The sequence below is a fragment of the Silurus aristotelis genome (genome assembly GCF_946808225.1).
Source record: "Silurus aristotelis genome assembly, chromosome: 18".
Taxonomy (NCBI): domain Eukaryota; kingdom Metazoa; phylum Chordata; class Actinopteri; order Siluriformes; family Siluridae; genus Silurus; species Silurus aristotelis.
In genome coordinates, this window is record NC_139591.1 from 16,499,822 (window position 1) to 16,522,058 (window position 22,237).

Here is a 22,237-nt window from a genome sequence, read left to right on the forward strand (position 1 = left end):
AGCTCCTCTGTTGGATCGGACCACACGGCCCGCCTTCACTCCTCACGTGCATCAATGATCTTTGGATCCTGCTTAATATATCCCACCCACTAACAGGTGCCATTATGAAGAAATAATCAGTGTTATTCACTTCATCGCTCATAATGTTGTGCCTGGTTTGTGTACTTATTCAATATTTAGTTTTAGCACTTGTATCGGGTTCAGGAGCAAATTACCAACGAATACTGAGGTATTACTGTATTGCGATACTCATGTATTGTAGAAATAGAATTGTGCTACGATATTTTTTATGTCACCCAGCCTTGTGTTTGCATTGCAATTCACACAGAATCTGTTGATTGTTTGCTTGGATCAATATGAGGTCAAAAGCACAAAGGGTCAAACGGTGTAAATGGGAGGTGTAGAGAAAGTGAGATGAGTGGTAGGGGTGTCCATCAATGCACCGATCAATTAATTACCAATCAATTGCTCCTTTGGGGTTTAAGCACTACTTACAGTTTCAATATGGTTTGACTTAGATTAGCTTAATGATTAGCAGAGAGGAGTTATGAGGGCTATGGGATGACCAAAGACAATTTATAAAGAGGCTTCTAAATCAAAAGGCATTCTGTCAAAAAGGCAACAAAGCAAGCATGTGTGTGTGTGTGTGTGTGTTGCCTTCCTATTCATCAGTCATCATAACCCACTACATCAGTCCATTAGACGCACTGCACAAATTAATGACATTCTGAGTGGCTGTGATAAATGTCAATGGCTCCGATCTGCTAGATCCCTCTTCATTCACTCGCCATTTTTTTCTGTCCAACATCTGGGGAACCAAGTCTGCCGTCTGTCCCAGTCTTTGAGACTGAGCAGGAGCATTGAGTTTTAATGACTGGGTCATTATCTGTGAGATGGTCACTGAAGCTGCTCTACAGGCAAACAGATAAGCAGCATCAGCAGCAGCCGGTTCCTCAGATAACTGGCCCAACGCTGGTGCCACATTGTGCCAGGAAAAAAAAATGACAAAAGAGCGATGGCGAGAAAGATGGAGGGAGTAGAAAGGATAAAGAACGAGGCTTATTGATATGCACTCCCATTTCCTGCATTTCGTTGATGAGGCAGAACTCACATCTTAACAAGCAAGCAGCGAGTGATCAGGAGCCATTGAGGAAAAAAGAGAACGGGAGAGAGGAAAGGACAGAGCAAACGAAGGCCATTTTCTCAATCACTCTCTCATTCCTGATTCCCAGCAGCCCTAGGGAGAGCGAGTGGAGGCAGCAGCAGTAATCAGATCTGAAAAGTCTGTGAAGGAATGAAGAGCTCTGCTGTTCTCAAGCTTTCCTTCTCACTTTCCAGCTATCCATTTTTTCATTTAACGAGTCTGGTCGGTGGACAGAAGAGTACATTCAGGCTCTCCTCTCATCCTGACAGGAGGCATCGCGGGCAAGGATTTCAGCCAGCTGGAAGAGCCTCTTGCAAGTGTAGAAGTGAATAACTTTCCTTGGGTTATGGAGAGAGCTGTAATTCTCCATTACCCTCCAGCAGTTTGTTTTAGATCATGACACAAGTTTTTAAATAACACTATTTAGAGTAAAGAATGTACTATAGTAGAAAGTACTGACTTTAAGCATGGCTTACTGCTTAGTCCTCGAGTGGCTTGGGAGGTGGAGCTTAGTGTAAAAGCATTAGACTTTGGCTCTGAAGGTCATGAGTTTAAATCCCTGCCACACCAAGGTGCCACTTCTGGGCCCCTACACAAGGCCCTCATCCGTCGCTCTGGATAAGGGCATCTGCTAAATGCTAGGAAGGACTAGAAAGGAGTTCAGATTGGATTGCAGAGGAATAGCAACTGGTGCTATTCTCACCAAGTGAAATACCACGTCTGCAATTTCATCATAGACAGCAAAAAACTGGATACACTGCATCACCAAGCTCTTCTTTCACATGAGTTTCTCACCGGAAACAACTTCCGCACCCACACTACTCGCCAGATTTGGATCCTCCCGAAGATGAAGATCCAGCACAATGGTCGCAGTTTTGTCCAGCGCAAACAGCAGAAGGTGCTTGACGCGCTTCGAAAAGAAGACTTCCAGGACATTTTCCAAGAGTGGCAGGAACGCTGGGAGCGCTGTATCGCTGTGCAAGGGGACTATTTTCAAGGTGACAGAGTGTAAACGTAGATAAATTAAATACTTTCTTGTACACAGAGCTAGTCTCGAACCCTTTTGATATCACCTCATAATATTCATTATTCTCTGCTGAACTGATTAGAAAAATGATTGATAATTGATAATTAATCAAGGTATTGATTATTGAAATGCTTCCAGGGTTTGGGCTACTGTTTCTTTAATACTATATTCGATAGTCAGACCAGGTTGAATGGTACCATGCTTGTTTTTCCACATCAAAAGACCACCACAGAAAGCAGCAAAAAAAAATAGGGCACATTGCTGGTGGCTGGTTGGTGTCGGTTCATCCAGAAGACACTTCTTGAATGTTTTTTTCCGCCATCTCATACTTTAAAACTAAACCACTGTCAAAGCCAGAATGAAGAGCCCTTTCCTGGTTTCTCCTTTATCCATCCATCTGTCTCCATATGCTCCAGATATAAGCACAATGCCAGGTCCATTTAAGGCCAATGTCAGTCCAGCACTGTGTGACTTTTACCAAGCTTTATTTTTTGCCATAATGAAGAAAGGAGGCTTGTGAATGTTTTATAGGCTGCTGTGTGTCCAAAGTGGAAAATCAAAGGCAGCTGGCAGTAGGAAGGTCCCCCTCTTTTTTGGCTCGTTCTCCCCTTCTCTCCTGGTCCCCTGCTGTGCTGGAATCCCTCCCAGGTCCATCTGGGTTGTAGGTGTAAGGGGGCACCTGGCTCGTAGCTTCAAGTGTTACCTCAACAGATGGTTACAGCAAAAAAAAGAAAGAGGAAATGGGGAGAAAACAGCAGCTTTTCGAATCTCCCAATTGAAGCACCGACTTGAGGTTTACAAAATAGTAATAACAGTCATCGTAATGATGAGAACGACGGTAGCAAATTAGCAAGTCAAATAAGCAAGGAGGCTGCAAGCAGGTGATGCTTCTGAGCCTGCTTTGATCTTACTGGCAGAGAAAGAGAGTTTTCAGCTCTGAAATGAACGTCGAAGGCGGGGGCAGAGAAGCACTGAAACTCTTCTTAACTGTGCTCTCAACTAAGCTGTTCTAACTCACTCCTAAATCTCTTTCATTTTAAACGGAGCTCGCTTGTGAAACGTCACCAACCCGAGAGAAGAATCACTGTTGTCATGTACGTAAACCAAATGGCCCCTATTAAATGAAGTACTTTGAAATATGGTCTCTTCTTTTTTCAGCTCACTTCCTTTGGGGTTTTTGGGGTTTTTTTTGCCTGCCCGGAGGTTACTCATCTGGTAATAATGATGCATGCAATTTCCTGGCAGGCTCGTTTTGGAGACAGGCATGCGATAGATGGTATGAACAGCGCCGGAGGAGCAAAGTGCCAGAGATAAGATTTGGAACTAGTACCCTGGCTTTGGAGCTCCCTAGTGATGAAAGCATCTGATGCACTATCATATAAAAATTGATTGCACTGTCTGGATTTCATGAATCTGAAGCCAGATGCTGTGTCTTTCCCGAAAATCTGAACAGTCGGCGTGTGACAGAGTCGGACGGAAAAGAATGAGGGACAGGTCAGAAAATGAACGTGTGTGTGTACGTGTCTAGAACTGGGATTGCATTCTTGATACCCAAAGCCCACAGGTCCTGCCCTCACTGAGCCATGCCATGTTGTCTCAGAGGGGCCAAAGGCAGACATCAATCGCTTGCTGGTACACATATATAGTACCCAAGGGAAGACATAGAAAGCACGAGGGAGGGAGAGAGAGTAGTGTCTCCAGTCTCCTGCTGCTTTCTGCTCTGTGGTCTCTGTCAATCAAATTACGCTATGTCTAAAAAGAAAAAAGCGGCAGTGGGCAGGAGCTTTATGGGGACTTGAATTTTGCCTCAGCTTCTGCTATCTTATCAGAATCTTGTTGCTTTGAGAGAGCTAACAAAACCAGCTCTTCTAAGGTCTATAATTATCAGTGGTGGACAGTAACAAGTGTTTCCATTTGGCTTTTACTTCTCTTCATTTCAAAGTCAAATATCTTACTTTTAACTCAACTACATTTTGCGAAATCAGTCGATCCTTTTTTATTTATGAACAGTCACAAATGTGAAAACTGTGTTGATTGCCGCTTGGTGGTATCTACTTAGCATGAAACATACAGTTCAGCATCAGTTCAACAGCAAGAAGAACATTTTGAGAGAAATAAATGATAGAAGAATCTCCTGACTCGAACTCGCCACAACACCCGTGACCTTATTTGTGCATTTTTTTATTTAAATAGTTCAAAAGGAGGTTTTGGGTTCATTTGAATAGATATCAATCAGTGTTTGACTCATTAATATCATTCTATTAATAGATTAATAAACTGAGATGATTAAGCAAAGAGTTTTGTGACAAAAATGATACTAGGAACATTATAACCATAATACTACTTAGTACTTTAGACACTTTAGTACATTTGAAAGCAAATACTTTTGTACTTTTAATAGGGGTGTAACGGTACATGTATTCGTACTAAATGTTTTTCAGTACAGGGCTTTGAGAATGCAATCCTTAATCTGAGTTCCTCCAGGAACGTATTACGTGACGGACCGCAAGTTTGTTTAGTCTGCGTCTCGTACTTTGAGCGCATTTTATTTTCAAACTTGAAAACATACAAAACAATTCCAAGGGTATTAAAAAGAGAAACTAGAGTTAGCGAAAATAAGATTTGTTTTGCGCATGCATGAAAACGCTAAGGAATCCATCTTCATACATATCGAGGGAGCAAATGAATGAAAGATGGAAGGAATGAAGACAGTTGTTAAAGTTTGCTGAAATAATTAGAACAGTTAAGTAGATCATATCTTTAGAATAATTACATGTAAAACAAACACATGCACACTTACAAACGTAAACTAGTTTATTGATTTTTTCCATTGATTTAATTTTGTTAAATACATTTAATTTGTGCCAATTGAATTGATTAAATGTCATCAATTTTATCAATATAATAAAAAAAGTGTATTGCATTATTTTGAATACTATTTTTATAAAATATTATTGTATGTTTTATATTTTTATTATATCTAGTGTATCTCTACTTTAACTGAAACGTGAAATAAAAGGAACACCGTCTCGTAGTTCTGCTTTGCGCTACATAGTCATACTCTGATCTCCATGACTAGTGAAAAGACTTGGGTAGGACTCATTGAATTGTAAAGCGGAGACGAGGCAAGTACTGTGTGACAGAGCGAAAAAAGCTCAGAGATAAACAGCAAAAAAAGGAGAATAAAAAAAGCATGTGTGTGTGTTTACTAAGCTAAATCTCCAAAAGTGATATTTCTAATCAGATTTGGCACGAAGTCACAAAAATAGCTGCTTATCCCATGTGTGTGACCCTGAGAAATCAGCTGTGTGATGCAGTCAGCTTGAGGGACAAGGTTGGTCATTACAAGGATAGCAAAAGGCGATAATCCATCTTTAATGAAGTCAGCTGCTGCCAAGTCTATCAGTCTCTCTCTCTCTCTCTCTCTCTCTCTCTCTCTCTCTCTCTCTCTCTCTCTCCCCACTTTTTTCTGCCAACTAAAGTGCAGGGATTTATAAAGAGCAGAAGGAACAGGTTTCTGTCTTCTTACTGTTATCTGATAGCATACACTAGGCCACATTCACACCCAATTTCACGCTTCCTGGACAGTGCATGCACATCACTATGTCTGCAATCTGTACATCCACACGCTTTCCACGTAAAAAAAATAAATAAAAAAAAATTAATAAAACGCAGACCATTAGGGTTTTGGCAAATAGGAAATCTAATATTAATCCAGGTAACATTGCTCGTAGAATTGCAAAGAGAACACTTACCATTTTATTATTGATTTCATGGAAATGAATTTCACAGACTTTCTCTACGACGTCTTCATTCTCGAACGTTACGAAGCCAAAGCCTATGGAGAAAAAAAAAAGAGACCAAACTGAAAAGAATTCAATAAATAAGGAGTCAGTTAGTTAAAAGTTCAGTAAAAAAAAAAAAAAGAAAAATCATATTCTGGGAATTGCAATTTTCATTGGATCAGCAGTGAATCAAGGCAAATATCAGATGAAAACGATGACAGCCTCAAACATCAGTGTGCCTTTACCCACCAGACAGACATTGTCTTTTTTTAAATCGGGCCAATGATGAAATCTCTGACATTATTAGACACGGTGGAGAGGCTCCTCCACACAAAGAAAGAGATGGGAAAACAGCACAAAGCCCGCTTAATGAGATTCACGGAAACCCGCTCTCCAGCATCTGAATTTCATTAAATGCATTTTGTGTTCCCTTCATTGAAATTTCAATGTATAACAAGCTTTTTTATGGTAATATGGGAGCAGCCAATATCTGAAATGTGTCACTGACCATGGGATTCTTTTTTCTTCGTATTTATTAAATAAAAGCTTAACCCTCTCCTGCTGGCCTGCAAAAAAAAAAAAAAAAAAAAAAAAAGAAGAAGGAGAAGAAGAGCTGCCGGAATTCATCAGGCATCTGCGATCCTCTTTTGCATTAGAGTCTGCTGGCGACGCACAAAAAGCAATTTTCTATCTGTATGGCTGAGCCTCAAAAGGGGAAATTACTTGCCATTGGCAAGTGTTAAGAGGGGGCTTACTGTGGGAACACAAAAGAAAACAAGCTGCTATGAATGGCAAACCGTTGCTTTGCTGTCTGTTTTTTCCGGTCTAAATGTTCGGAGGTACCTGCTATCGCACATGCTCATGAGTGCCTCTCACACACACACACACACACACGCTCACACACACACACTTCATCATGAGCATCATCTCTATATTCAAGAGCAGCTGTGTTATAGAGACAAGTGACACGCACAAAAGCGAGCCACATGAAAAGCGAGACTAAGCACAGGCTTCTGCTGACAGATGGATGCGTGTGCATTACAGTGTACAAGCAATGCTAATGCATCTCTATATTAAATACATTATACATGTCATAATACAACTTGTTTTCTTCCGCCATGCATTTTACATTACCGTATCTACTAAACCATGCATGTTAGCTGAGATCTGACAGCCTGGATCTGGCACAACACAATGCAAAGGCACGACTTCCGACATGCCTCGTTTCTCCTTACGTGGCTAGTAATGAGGGCCGCCTTTAAAATGCTCGATCCGCAGGGCTATCCCTAAGTCCAGGCCTAATCTGTGCTAACAGATAAAAAAAAGGAAACTGCAGCCAATATCTACACTCAAAACTAACCTCTAGCCCATGAACCTTGAATGCCCCAGGAGGCGAGATAAGTGGGGTCACGGGTCAAGTGCAGTAGATAGGAAAGACAAAGGACTGTGGATGCTGCAACACAAACATGCCACAGATAAGGGGGGATAAGAGACAGCAGGGGTGATTAGGAGGCAAATAAATGAATGAAGAAGCAAGAACAACCACCCCCGCTAACACACTGGCAACAATGCACGTTTACGCTTATGCTGTATTGCTATACTTGTTGAACCTGGTGCTTTTTCAAAGAAATTGCTTAATTTGATGTCAGAGTAAACATCTTGCAAATTTTTTTCCCCTCGGTAACACCTGAAGACCAACCAATCAACATGTCAATCTGGACTGATAATTTTTAAGAGTGTACTATAAAATCTGCAGGAAGCACCGCCCCCTTCTACAATATCTCGAACTCCATTGGCCCCAAAGCGGGAACACTCTCTTTTAGTCTTGGTGAATGGACAAGTTCATTAGTGATCTAATCTGGAAGTCATGTCAACTTGACTTCTATCTGGTTGGGTCAAAACGTTCCACCGTGTGTTCTAGAGTAACTTTTTTTGCTCTAATGAAGGCGACGCGAGGCGATGCCAGTCAACTTTCCTTAGAGCTAGTTCTTTAGTGTCGGTTTGGTGTGTCCCTATCTTAGGTTAGAGTCCATAGAAGTACAGGGGGGTAATGATCAGTAAAGGTACAAGCAGATGGAGGGGGGTCTTTGGGTGTGGCTTTTCTGGTGAAAATGTGAAGAGTTCTTGATCTTCTTGGGGATAGATGAAAGAGCAGCATAAAAAATAGGAGACAGATTGTTCTCTAGGACCTCCACCTTTACAGACACCGTACTCAATGAACATTAGGCAAGTATACAGTTAACATTGCATTCAGCAAACTAATAAAATAAATAAACAGGTAATCATTTTTATTAAATCTAGACTATATGATTTAAATTTATTTTTCCCAAACCTTAAATTAACTAACCAAGCCCCTTTGCAGCAATCTACAGATGGAATAAATGAAGGAAACTACTAACAGCCGTTTTGCACTGCGAGTGTGTAGTGTTTGTTGGAAGCATTCACCAATCCCAGAAGAAAGGGGGATGGGCTTGTGAAAAGCTCATGAGGTTGTTTCGTGGGCTGCTTGAATTCACAGGGTATCACACCTTGATGAGACAACGCACACAGGTGCTGCGGAAGGCTGCCATCAACGTAATAGTGTGAGGACAGAAGCATTCCTTCCTGCAGTTCTCGACAAACACCACATGGGCATCTTGTGCAACCTTGGTTTGAAAGAAATAACGTTTGACTCAGACACTTGGAAAACATTCAGACTCATCTTCCCCCCTCCCTAATTTCTCTTCCCTCCCTCTTTTTCCTTCACCTTCTTTTATTTTGTTCACCTCCCTTCGTCTTTTCCTCTCATTATTTACCGTTAAGCAAGGAAATTGGACCTGGCAGAAGGAGCTGTAATCGGTAAAATAAAAGCTCTCGCTTTGACCGGGAACTACTTTAGCACACCTCTTCTTCGACGAGGAAAAGAGAACTAATTGGGCTACAGAGAGGAATAAGCAAGGTATATGAGCAATGAGGCTCGGAAACTAGCGGCAGTTCTCCTGCAAGTAATTGCCTCCTTTGAAATACACCTCCGGTCTCGTAGGTGTGACATAACAGCGGGTTCAGACAAGAGCAGCCAGGCTGAGATATTATTCACACTGCGGTATCGCTTCTGGAGGCTGGGCGAGGCTCCTGGAAGGGCATGATTCAGGAGAAAGCAGTGGTCTGGTTAACATGCCTGAGAAAGTGTAAGGGTGACCTTGCAAGTGGCACTTTGATATCTGACAAATCAGTCATCATGAGCCGGCTGTCAATTGTGAAGCCTGGGAGGAGTGACACACACTGTGAGAGAGGGGTTAGCACACCTCTGGCCTCAGCACAGAGTCTTACTGTCACTTGTACAGTCGGGTTCAGTGCAATCGCGCAGTACCTTTGCTGACCCAAGACAGACACTGCTGAGATGCTAACCCCTGAAACGCATTTGCCGAGTACAAGACAGAAATCCGAACAGACAAACATTCCTTGCATATACTGTAAGCGCAGTATAACAGCACAGTATTCTCACATGTACCCGCTAACCACGCTACAGCAGATGTTGAGGGATCCAGCAAACATGGAGCCTGACGTCTCTGTTACAGTTATGGATGGTGAGAATTGCTGCTAGAACAGATGTGGGAATAAGCCACACAGTGCACCACATATGCCTTCACGTTTACTTTCTTGCCTTTTCATCTCTGGACCGCACACATGCTACGTCCAGGAGGGAAGATAGTTTTGCAGCGTGTGGGTTTATACTGAAACCCAAGCCATCTTGCCCCATTTAATGACTACCCTCAATACTGTGGTCACCCACTTCATTCCCTGAACCAACACAGCCTTTCCTCATCGCTTCCTCACTACCCCTTGAGTACAACAGATGGTAGATGCAATGGGCTCCCTTGTGTTATTAAGAAATGGCTGTACCATTTCCCCCCTTCCTTCCCTCGGGAAGGGCAGCAACACCTTTCGCTTTCTCTTCCACGCTCTCCAATTTTCTCTCAACCTTAAACAATCGGCTTTTACGACAACACACCGATTTTGCAATCGCACGCCCGATAATAGGTGTTAGCGCCAGTCGGCCGGCCGTCGCGGATGACTGAGTTGTATCTCACACTTATTAGCCGGGCGCTAGCAGCCTGTGTCTCCACACACCACAGCACATCTCTCACCCTCCCTCTCAGCCAGGGACTCTAATGCTTGAATCCCATTCTCCCCACAGAGAAACACACACACACACACACACACACACACAAAAAAAACCTTTAAATGCTAAATTGAAGTGACCTTTGCTTAAAAAGCAGTTTAATGTATTTAAGGCAGAACAAATCAAGAGGCTCCAAGAGACTTCCAAAAAGGCCCTAATTTCCACAAGTCAAACGGAGGAAGTGTTAAGGAAAAGTGTAAAGTTCGAAAGTAAGCACAGTTAAATGTTCAAACTGTCAGCCTCTGTCTGAAAGCTTCAACTCCTACATCTTTCCTTTGGGGAGTTATAAATGAGCTTAAAAAAAAAAAACGTTTTTGCGCTCTAATGTCTTCGTCCAGCTCTTTCAAAGCATTTACGCTAGCGCATAACAGAGACCGCTGGGATGATGCCGAAAACGGGTGGAATTTCTGTCAGTGTGAGGAATGGGTGCACAATTCACACTCAGCAGCACACACACATTTTTAATACGCTAAAACACAGCTCGTAGGACATGAACAGGTACAACGTCCAGCCTGCGCTATGCCTATATAAAAGCACATAAAAAGTCATGGACAGATATTTTATTTACACCACAGACACAGTTTGTCCAAAATTAAAGGCATTTCCATAGAAACTGACTGGAGCATAAATGGAGCATGCTAGTGTGATACACACACACACACACACACACACACACACACACACACACACACACAGGTAGTTCCCAACTTACAATGGAGATGCATTCCGATGACCCCATCGTAACTTGAAAATATTGTTGAGACATGGCCCAGTTTATCCAAAAGTCTTAAAGATTGGTGATTAGTATGGGACAGCTGTTAATAATTCAAATTACTGTACATAATTTAGCAAAACAGGACAATTTACAGTACCATACTATATAAACTATACCATACTATATATGTGGCAGAGGGCGCTCAGGTCACTGGTTCATGAGAAGGGGGCGGGGCATATGATGCCACATTCGCCTGCTACGCAAAACGTAACATTTTGTGGCAAGTTGAACTATCGTAACTTGGGGACCCTCCTTGTATGTATATATACACACACCTTAAATTAATACTTTTCAAGTTTTTAACACTGTAGTCAACATATGTAGTATATGTAGTATATATATATATATATATATATATATATATATATATATATATATATATATATATATATATATATATATATATATGTATATACACATACATACACACACACATTTGGAAAGACAAAGGCACGAGGGCGGTTGTGTTTATTTTGGTCGTGCAAATATGTGTCCTCTGCTGATCATATCTCCTCCTAAAATCATACATCAGCATGTCCCCATTCCAAAGCCTGCTGACTCACACATATTTGCCCTCAGGCTACTCTCACTAGCAACACGAGCCCAGGTACACACACACACACACACACACACACACACACAGAAGCAAGCTTGCACACCATGGATGCATGACAGAAGTGGCACTCCTCAGCGAGACGGAGGTCTACAGTCTTGCAGACGCAGGAGAAAGTGCCACGTTTGATTAATGGCAACATTAAAGGTTAAAACTAACGGGAATAGGAAGCAAAAAATAAAAAAAATAAAATCCCTCATTGCACCTACAAAGACATTGTGAAAAACAACTTGTAGAACAAAACAAATCACTCCCTCCAAAGCGCTAATGATCTCTGCCCTACTTCCCCCCTCGCGGTAGAGCCGAGCGGCTAATGAGCGAGCAACATGAGCGACGATGGGGGGAGAAAGGCAGAACAGCCCTGAGAGAACAGCCCTGAGAGAAAACACATCCCCCTTCAGGGGTAAAGCACTCTCCTATTTGACCCATCACCCCGACCGTCTCTGTCTCGATCAATCTCTCTGGTTTATTCTCATGTCACTGAACCACTACTGCCCTGATCTTATTTAGTACCCGCCCTTTTCTCAGCCAGTAGGAGAGAGGTGTGCATGTGACACACCTCATTGTAGACCAATGAAAGTGGGTCTACAGTGTGACACACCTCATTGTAGACCAATGAAAGTGGGTACTTCTGCCCTCAGCCGACACGGAGTGGGGATACCAGCACTGGTCAGACACCCACCGAGAAAGTGAAACATGGAAAAGTTATTTCATGAATAAATGAAGAGTGAATGTAATTAAATAATGATTAAAAAAAGATATAAATTACAATGTATTTGTATCCAAATATCCAAATACATGTATAGATAGATAGATAGATAGATAGATAGATAGATAGATAGATAGATAGATAGATAGATAGATAGATAGATAGATAGATACATGTATAGATACATGTATAGATAGATAGCAAAACATGTAATGCCGAAATTTCACGAAGGGGTGTGCGTCTGCAAAAACTTTCTCCACGTTGGGTTTAATTTGAAATCCAAACATCCAATCTCTATGCTGAATATAAGAGAAACGCAAACGCAGAGAAAAGCAAAACCCCTCCGAGCACGCGCACTCCGTCTGTGGTGGACGTTTTTGGAAAGGCAGGAAGTTTCCCAGTGATATTGTTGTATTGTATCTTTAAGCAGTTGCACTTGTTCTAAATGCACTTTGTTTTTATGAAAGAACATATTTAATTGTACAACCTTTCAGCAGGCCAGAGGGCCTGTACATTATTATTTAATGTACACATGAGTGCATTTAAGTTAAACATTTAAGACTACATTTTTATTTATTTTATCCTGTGCATTGTTGCAATGTGCTATAAATAAAGTTTTATAATTTGTAATTGATTTATTCTTTGAAACTTTAATATTAATTTATGCAATTGAAATGCCTTGATTTTAGTAAGGTTAGTACACTGTCATAGCCATAAATGCAATGGTAATAATAATTGCCATTGCTTTCCTCCTTTTTCGGTTTTCGTTTTCGGGCAAAAAATTTCATTTCGGTGCATCCCTAATAAACATACATACAGAATGAACATATATGAAAAGTTATATTAGTGCAAGATGTTTGTAAGGCACAATATGTGTAGAGAATGTGGGATATATACATTTACAGTATCACAGGATGCTGAGTACAGTGTGTCTGACGCTGACTTTTGAAAGAAATTAACTAAAAATCATTGCAGGGTAAATCCAACATGCGGAAATGGAGAAAATCCAAATAGATTCCGTTCTTCCGTTCTAGAAGCCGTTCTTCTTATTCTGTTAGTGGTTGTAGACAAAAAAGCATGTGCCAAACGAATGCATGAATGAATAAGCATGTGAGTGCAAGCCTGGCTTTGTGAAAATACGCGGGCTCAGTCAGCTGTCTAGGCCCTGGGTTTGTGCTTATGTGTCTGTGTGTGTGTGTGTGTGTGTGTGTGTGTGTGTGTGTGTGTGTGTGTGTGTGAAGAGACACAGAGAGAGAGAGCACATTACCATTAGTTTTGGTCAGATCTATTGACTGGACCCACAACATGAACAGTCTCTTGCTCTTTTTGAAGCAATTAAAAGCACACACAGGAAAAAGCGCTCGTCAATATGCTGCGAGTGTGAGCACGGCAGGCTTTCTTTGCCTTTAAATAAGAGAGACGCTCGAATGATCGCAGGCAGTCTTGCTAATCGCTAAAAGTGCACACGTGTGCGCAGACACACACACACGAAAAAAAACAAAAAAACCCAGGTGAACGTAAGGGCAGAGCACACGCACTTCAGACAGCTCTGTCTTTCAGAACCAAATCATTTCCATTCACAATAACAAGAGCCTCTGAAAATTCCCCAGGCTATGATTAGTTTGTGGCGTTTTACAGTGAAGGGTGAAATCAATGCCATCCAGTTACTCACACACGCGCACACACGCATTCATTTTACATTCACACACACACACACACACACACACACACACACACACACACACACACACACACACACACACACACAGGGTAAAATGGCAGGACGCGTTCTTACGAGACCACAATTTCTGCCAGAAGAAAGAGCAACAAGTCCAATCGCATCCCTCCATCTCTACTGCCCTCCATTTTTCTGAATAAATCTGATGTAATTACACACGCATCAGGCCGGGCTCTGTCCCTAATTACACAGGAAGCACAAAGGCCACAGTGCTGATGAGGGCGTTAGAGAGACAGCCATCAGTCAGCCACAGTCACACAAACAACAAGCCAGCAGACGAGTGCACAATGTGTGTGTGGGGTTTAGCCTCCACAACATAAATCTCAGTTCATTTGCCAGCATGCTGACTTTAGATTACCGGTTTGCTGTTTTGCACGGGGCTGAGTGACATTTACAGCAGAGAGGAAGTTTCTTACAGAAATGATCCTCCAATTACAGGAGATACACAATGCTGTAAATAGGTAACAGTGTGTGCATACAGGTATGTGTGTGTATTCTTTCCAGTCAATTTAATGTACAAAAAAAAAAAACACATTCAAAAAGCAGGAATTACATGTTAGTGGCCGGTGGTGGGATCAGCCATTAAAAGATTAAGAATATATATACGCCTCTATTGATATGAAGAGCATTTGGTTTGAGAAAGAGCTTCTGGTGAGCTAAGCACTAACGAGCAAACCCTGCTCTTCTTCAGGAGGAGGAATCCGTGTAAATCACATGCGAGTTAAACGGATGCGGTGCGTGCGAGAGCTCCCGACTACACCTGTTTGTCAACACACATCCCGGCGGCTTTGTCTCCTCACGCTCGTGCTAACATGCAAAGACACGCACAACAGAGAACATACGAGCGTACATCAATCACAAAGAGGGAGGAAAATAGAGAGAGAGAGGGGGAAAGACATAGTGAAAGAGAACAGGTGGTGCTGGAATCTGGCTTCCAGTGTGTGTCTGCCATGCAAATTATCTTTATACTGGTGAGCTGAGAATTTATGTGCAGGGTTAGCATAGTGTGTGTGTGGATGGTGGCTTGCATGCTCTCCAACCGTGTAACACACCTTATTAACACTTTGTGGGGTTTTTCTTTTTGTGTGTGTGTGAGAGTATAAGCAAGAGAGCAGGCAGAACGGTCTCTGGGCGTAAGCACAGAAAGAACTATTTTGTCTGTGTCTGTATGTAGGTCAGCAAACAGCGAAGGGCCATCAATTTCTCTGTCCTACTTAGTCACACGCACTCGCTTCTCATTTGAGCGAGCGGTGCTCCCAGATGCTGTTTTCCACAGCCAATACGAACGCCCCTTACTGCTGATCACAACCTACAATGACAGGACGGGAAAGGTAAAATGCCAGTGAGCACTGTTTATCACCGAGTCCGCCTGACTACACTGAAATTGGCCCCAGTATAAGATGTTCTTATGGGTCCATTCGCATGCAGGTCAGTCCTAGAGTGCGACGATCCTTATGTGGTCCATATTAGGTTTGACGTCTTGTACGCAGCCACAATGGACATCGTCACCGAGTCCTCATAAGACGCATCAGGAACTGCTACTATGGCAGAAATCTAGATGTTTTTGTGAAGATGTCTATATTCTCATAAAGAAAGGAACAAAAGTCCAAAATAGAGAGAAAATAGGAAGGTCCCTCTTACGTAGCACACCTGAATGTTTAAAGATTTTTAGAATGAAAATCCCCCTAAATTCCCAGTGTGCAGCAGTTTTATGCTTAGAAAGTTAAGGATGATGAACACAAACTGTTCCCTAGGATGGAACTTTTCCATCAATGGATGAGCTAAACTGACTGCCTAAGGACTGGGAGGGAGGAAAGAGCATGCTTTTATACAACCTTAATTCCAAAAAAATAAATAGAAACAATGCAATGATGTGCAAATCTCATAAACCCATTTTGTATTCACAACAGAACATTGAAAACATATCAAATATTTCAACAGAAGAAATATACAATTTTGATGGAAAAAAAAAAAATGAAATTTGGAATTTGATGTCTACAAAATTCTCAAAAAAGCTGGGACAAGTCCTTGATTACCACTATATGATATCTCTTCTTTTAACAACAGTTTGCACACATCTGAGACCAGTTTCTGAAGTTTTGGGACAGAAATGTTGCCTCCTTTGTCATATTTTTTCATTTCATGATTGGCCACATGTTTTCAAATGGTAATAGGTCTGGATGCAGGCAGGCCAGTTCAGTATCTGGACTCTATCACTTTTACTATATGAAACTATCAAGCCATGCTATTGTAATAAATGTAGTATATGATTTAACAATGTCTTTGTGAAATATGCAAAGCCTTCGCTGAAAAAAGATGTCACCCGGATTTAGGCATGTGTTGATCTTAAACCTGAATAAAAATTTCAGCATTGATGATGCCTTTCCAGATGGTTGATGGTGCCTGCCCATTCCATAGACACTAATGCACCCCTATACCATCAGCCATGCAGGCATTTAAACTGAGCACTGATAATAAGCTGAGTGATCCAGAACCTCTTTAGTACAGAGAACGCAGAGTCCATGGTTTCCAAAAATAATAAAACAATTCAATTTGTCTGCCCACAGAACAGTTTTAAACTTTGTCTAAATCCATTTTTAAAGACCTTTGGCCCAGAGAAGATGGCAGCTTTTTGGGATCATGTTCGCAATTGGCTTCTCCATTATTATCTTCATTTATTCGATTTATAATTAGTTAATGTAGTGGAATGTTTGCATATCAAGTTAGCACCCACCTTTACTCATTTATGTGTAATGTATAGAGAAATTAATGCAATATGACTGAAGTATCTTTCTTTTATATTTTTCGTTGTTAAATAATCTCTCCTTTTTGCAATGAATGTATTAGTTTTATATCATAAGAATGTATGCTGTACAAGTTCCTGTGATCAAATCTACCTTCTGAGCCAATTTTATAGGAAAATAATCAGCACCAATCAAGAATGTCCAATCAAGAATCAAGAATTCAACATGACAGTGATATAAAGCCTTTTATTACATATTATTATGATATCTTCAAAAGGCACCTTAAGTAAAGGTGTACATGATAAAATTGTAGGTCTCCTTAATTAATTAAAAGCAATAATATAACAATAAGTTTTCTTTCATTGACAGAAACGATTAAATGGTCAGAGCCCAATGGAGATTTTAAGCTCAATACATTTTTGATGGCTAAAATGGACAATACCAGTGAGGTTGGGCACCTTGGGGAACTCAAGAGAACTTGGCTCAATTTCTAAACTGGAATTGGGAAAGCTCCGTGGCAGATATGCACCTTTTGTGCCGCTCGAGAGCCTTGATACGGATACCATTCTCATCCTGGCTTAATTACCATTTTTCATTTTGAGATGAAATTTGGATTTGGACAGGAGATAATGAATAATAAATGAGCACTGGATAGGAGTGTGGGATGCAGGGATGGCAGGGGAACATGTGGACTCTGGATTATGGCACTAGAATATGTGGTAAAGAAGGGACAGATTGAAAGGCGAAATGAAAACAAGAAGAAAAAAAAACCATGATGTGCCAGTAATCCATGTATACAAAGTATACCCGGGAAGAAACATACACCTGCTCCTTCTTATCTGCTGTTTTCCAGAAGCATCTCTTCCCCCTGACCAGATGCTGAACCAGATGCGAACCCAGAGCTGACACACGCGATTATAAAATATAAAGGTGAATGGGCATAAGAAAATAAAAAACCATGTCCACCACATTTAAAAACCTGGATAAATTACTAGGATACATTTTTTCCTATCCATGTAAAGTGCGATGTCCTAATCTGTACCCTTATCAGTCAGAAAGTCATTTGTCTCTCCCACACTGCTTGGATGATGTCTGAGCCTGAGCAATGCACATGAATTGAACTAGCAAGTCAAAACTAATTGAGTAATATTGCAAATAAAAATCCTAATTCTCAATATTTACTTACATAGAAGAGCATAGAGTAGGACAGAGGGATGTCAATCAAGTGTTCGTATTAAAATATCAAACCAGACCCAATTTTACCTGTTTATTTTTCAGCATTTTATCTATTGCTGATCTTTTTTATCCAATTTTCTGTCCAGCACTGCTGCATATTTGACACACCACAAAATTCGGCATCAAACAAATATTTAAATGTGGACGTCTCTGTAACTCTAAACTCTTTTTTGTAAACACTAAGGTAATAAAATATAAACCGCGATAAAATGCTATACAGTATAAAAGCTGGAGAGCAGCACACACGCCGCCTTTCGCAATTAAATGAAATGAGCCTGCTTCCGTTTGGATTTCGGGAACGCTCGTGTAAAAGCTTAGCGAGCGGAAAAACCCAGAGGAGCGCGACTGCGCGGCGTGAGCGCCGAGGCCCGGCTCGTTAACAGATCGAAACGCGTGCGCCCTGGCCATAAAGAAGCATTAATTCAGCTTAATTAGGTACTCTCCTATTTACGAGTGTGCTGGCAGGCAGTGTTTTAAAAAGCGAGGTACCGGATCGATTCGCTCATAATGAAGAACATTGATGTTGGCACTTTGCGGCCGCTGTGTCCGCGCTTCTAGAAGATGGCGCTTAATGAGCGAGCCAAAACACTTGTAAGCCTGACTGCTTCCTTTATTTTCACACCGATCATAATGGAAGGCGAGGAATGTTGGTGTACTCGAGGAGCACTCGTAGGAAGCCTCAGCTGGCCGTAACACCACCATTAAAACCTTTCAGCCTTGGTGCATTGTGGGGAATAAGAGAGCGGTCTAGGACACGCCAGAGAAATACACAAATGAGTACTGGATGTCCATGTGTGATTACTGTTTATACATAATTAAGAATGAAAAGGCCTCCAACCAGCCTTTAAATTACTCACTCAGTCTCTCTCTATTTCTCAAACACACACACACACAGTCTAAAGCAGGGTCATCGTTGTGCATGTTCAAAGCATCCAGGTTTCATTTTATCCTTTAAGTGCAGCTTAATTGGTTGTGTGATCCCACGTGAGTGTGTTCGGGGCAATGCTGCTACCATCACTCTTCACACACACTTTAATCATGGCACCTGGGCCCCAGCCAACATGAATTAACCACACTGAAAAGCTCTGCGCTGAACTGTGGCTGCTTTATTTACTCTTTTGTTCATTTTGTTGTGTTCATCTCTCTCGCTCTCTTTCTTCCTCTCTCTCTGTCTGTCGTCTCATCATCTGCTCACTAAAGAACCCGAGCGATCGAGTGATGTGAAAGACCAACAGCCATGGTCATGTTCTTGAAGGGTTTCAGAGTGAAGTTTATAATCAGTAAGTAAAGATTCGTTTTCAACATGAACTAATTTTATAGAAACGGGAGCATCATTATATATGTTTGATTTGGCACATGTTTTTACGCTGGATGCCCTAATGCAACCCTCCCCATTTATCCGGGCTTGGGACTGACACTTAGGCTTGTGCAACCTTAATTGCTGGGGTAGGTTCCCTGACCGGGGTTCGAACCCGGGCCACAGCAGTGAGAGCGCCGCATCCTAACCACTAGACCACGATTCGTCGTCAACTGCCGGACCAAAATACTACAGATGACTGAGCCAAAATACCGTAGAGAGGATAGAAAAAAAAAAACCCTATCCATAGTTCAGCAACTGTCATTTTAATTATGAACTATTTATATCAAGTGCTTGAAAATCACATGCTTTTGCATGAAGGCAGGTCACTGAGCAAAAATGTTTGTGTTGTAAATGTTTTAGTGAAGTCACTAAATGAATAATAAAAAAAATAAACGTAGTACAGATGGTCCCCGAGTTAGGATGATTCGACTTTTCGATCTTACGATGACGATATCGATACTGAACGAATATTTTTGCGCAGCAGGCAAACGTAACAGCGTATGCTCCGCCCTCCGCTATAAACTGCTATAAACTGCGCTGCCATTCGTGCATATGTTTCCGGCAGCTTCCTTATGGATTAGTGTCATCACTTGCAAGCGCTCAAGCATTCGTAGTGCGCTTAAGTCGCGCACACTCCAACCCTTGTGTACCACTGTGGTCCTCGTCATTCTGAAATTCCCCCACGTTTCTTGGTGGAAACTTGCTTTTTTTTTAAGAGCTTTGTGACTGTATACGGCTTTGCTTTGTAAATCCCTTTGAATAAAAGCAGTCACCAAATGAATAAAATGCAAATGTTTACGTGAGAGCCGACGGCGGCTTTCTACGGCCGCGCACCCACTCGTCACCATGTAAATGAGTTACACTCGTATTATTGCTTTCCTGAAGACTTCATCGCGACATAGGCAAATGGGGGCGGGGGGGGGGGGGGGGGCTGGGGGGTTGGGAAGAAAAAAAAAAAATATCCCCGAAAGCATGCTATCTCGTCAAAGCCCGAGTAAAAAAGGAGGTAATGCACACTGACTCTGAGACGAGGTAAAGCCTTCCTTTTCTCCCCTCTCTTTCTACGTTTCACTCGTGCTTTTCTACCTCTTTAGAAATGTCTTTTAACTCACTCTTCGCAGTGGAAAGCTCATTTCAATCTCAAAGGCCACATCTGCGGCGCCAGAGTGAGACTCCAAATGAGTGGAGCTAATCCTGTACCACGGAGACGCTCCGCGGCTACTCTCCACACGCGGGACGACACAAGGGCTGGAGACGGAACGCAGTGATAGTTCAACTTTAACTGCACCTGAAGCTTTTTTCTCCTCCTTCTCCTCCTCCCGTCACCATTTTCGAAGGTGGCTGAAGTGTGCAGGCTGGAAGATAAAAAAGGGTATTTGGACGCAGCCTGAAAGTGTCCGTCAAACTGAAAGGTGATTTCATTCCTTTGGACAGGGAGCTCCAGGGTGTGGGTTTTGCCTTGGTATTACTGGCAACATAAGGAAAAGTGGACAGATTACAGAGCTCTTTGAAATAAGGGGGTAAATTAGCTTTTAAAAAAATGGCACCACGAACTCAGGGATTCTAAACATTATTTCACATCCAGTGTGGTCATGTGTCCCTGGCCTTTCCTGAAGTACTGTATTTCTAATTGCCCTTTTGAGATTCTCTGATCAATAGCACAGCAGACACCACTGTCTGCCCACCCCATTACGGGCCACTCACCTTTGAAGCCATGGAACCAGCGTGGTCTCCACCACCAGGTTTAATTCATCTGAAAGGTTATCCACACACACACACACACCTCCACCTTTCCTCCGATCCAAATCAGGAGATAAGAGAACAGAAGGCCAGAGTTAGAGCTGGACCACCCCGGTAGCGCTGATAACAAGGGTGAGGTGATTGCTGGGTTAGAGCATTATGGGAGGTGGATGATGGGCCTAAGCCGAGGGTCAGAGGAACGCCTTCCGCTCCTCATGCAATTTTAAGAAAAAGAGCAAGGTTGCAGGGAGAAGAGAGAGATGGAACCGAGCGAAATAGTCAACTTCCTCTGGCTGTACTTTAAGATGGAGTTTTGCCTTTAAGCGTCGGCAGATCGGGAGCTTTAAATGTCAGCGGTGTGAGCGGATCAAACGTGCAGCAGCATTTCTTACTTTCGGCACTACGGTACACTCGCGTCTGATGGGAGCTGGACTGAAAGATAACCGCCGAGCACACACATATACTGTTACTTTTTTTTAAACAGCGAGTTACTTTTTTTTTTTTTTTTTTACGGCGAGGGTAGGTTCTAGTGGGGACAAATCTCAAACTAGTTGTTTTTAATATAAAGGAACACCTTAAAATTAAAGTGCAATAACAACAACAACAACAAAAAATACAGACAATGACTTGAGTCTAATGTGTTATGGACATTTGCAAAAAATCCTGTTTTATGTCATAGCAGGAATGCATGGAAATGTAATTTGCTACTTTACTTTACTTTACTTTCTGCTGGTATTTAGTATCAATTTTAAGGTTTTTTTTTATCTTACCTTTACTTAGGTATGTTTTGTCCGAAGTACTGTACTTTGCTATATTTTAAATCCCGTGTTACTGAGTGAAAAAAGTACATAAACAATGCAAGGCTAAAAAAAAGAATAAAATAAATGTAAAAAATCACACCTTGAAAAAATGCTGCACTGAAAATCACAAAAAAGATGGAGACGAACAAGTCAGACAGTAGCAGTGCAAAGACCCAGCTGAAAACCAAAAAGAAGTTACACTTGAAAAAAGTGAACCGCGGCCATCTTTAAGCGACCACCTCGGCTCCGAGTGCAAGAAAGACGACAGCTTTATTATGCAGTGTAATCTGTATTTGCTAAGAGACCTAGCCACTTATAAAAACTCCACATCACACCAAACCAAATCCCCCGGATATCAGGTCCAAATTCTGCTTTGCTAGTGTTACGCTAATTCCGCTAATGTA

General features: G+C 41.8%; 1 protein-coding gene across 7 annotated transcripts in view; it reads right to left on the minus strand.

Annotated features, from left to right (window-relative positions):
* msi2a (musashi RNA-binding protein 2a) overlaps positions 1 to 22,237 on the minus strand; it is a 258,690-nt gene that overhangs the window by 64,390 nt on the left and 172,063 nt on the right. For all 7 annotated transcript variants that reach the window (XM_083568557.1, XM_083568554.1, XM_083568556.1 and 4 more), the window contains one exon: positions 5,927 to 6,009. In XM_083568557.1, the coding sequence (XP_083424683.1) occupies positions 5,927 to 6,009 (83 nt within the window). The remainder of the gene's footprint in view (positions 1 to 5,926; positions 6,010 to 22,237) is intronic.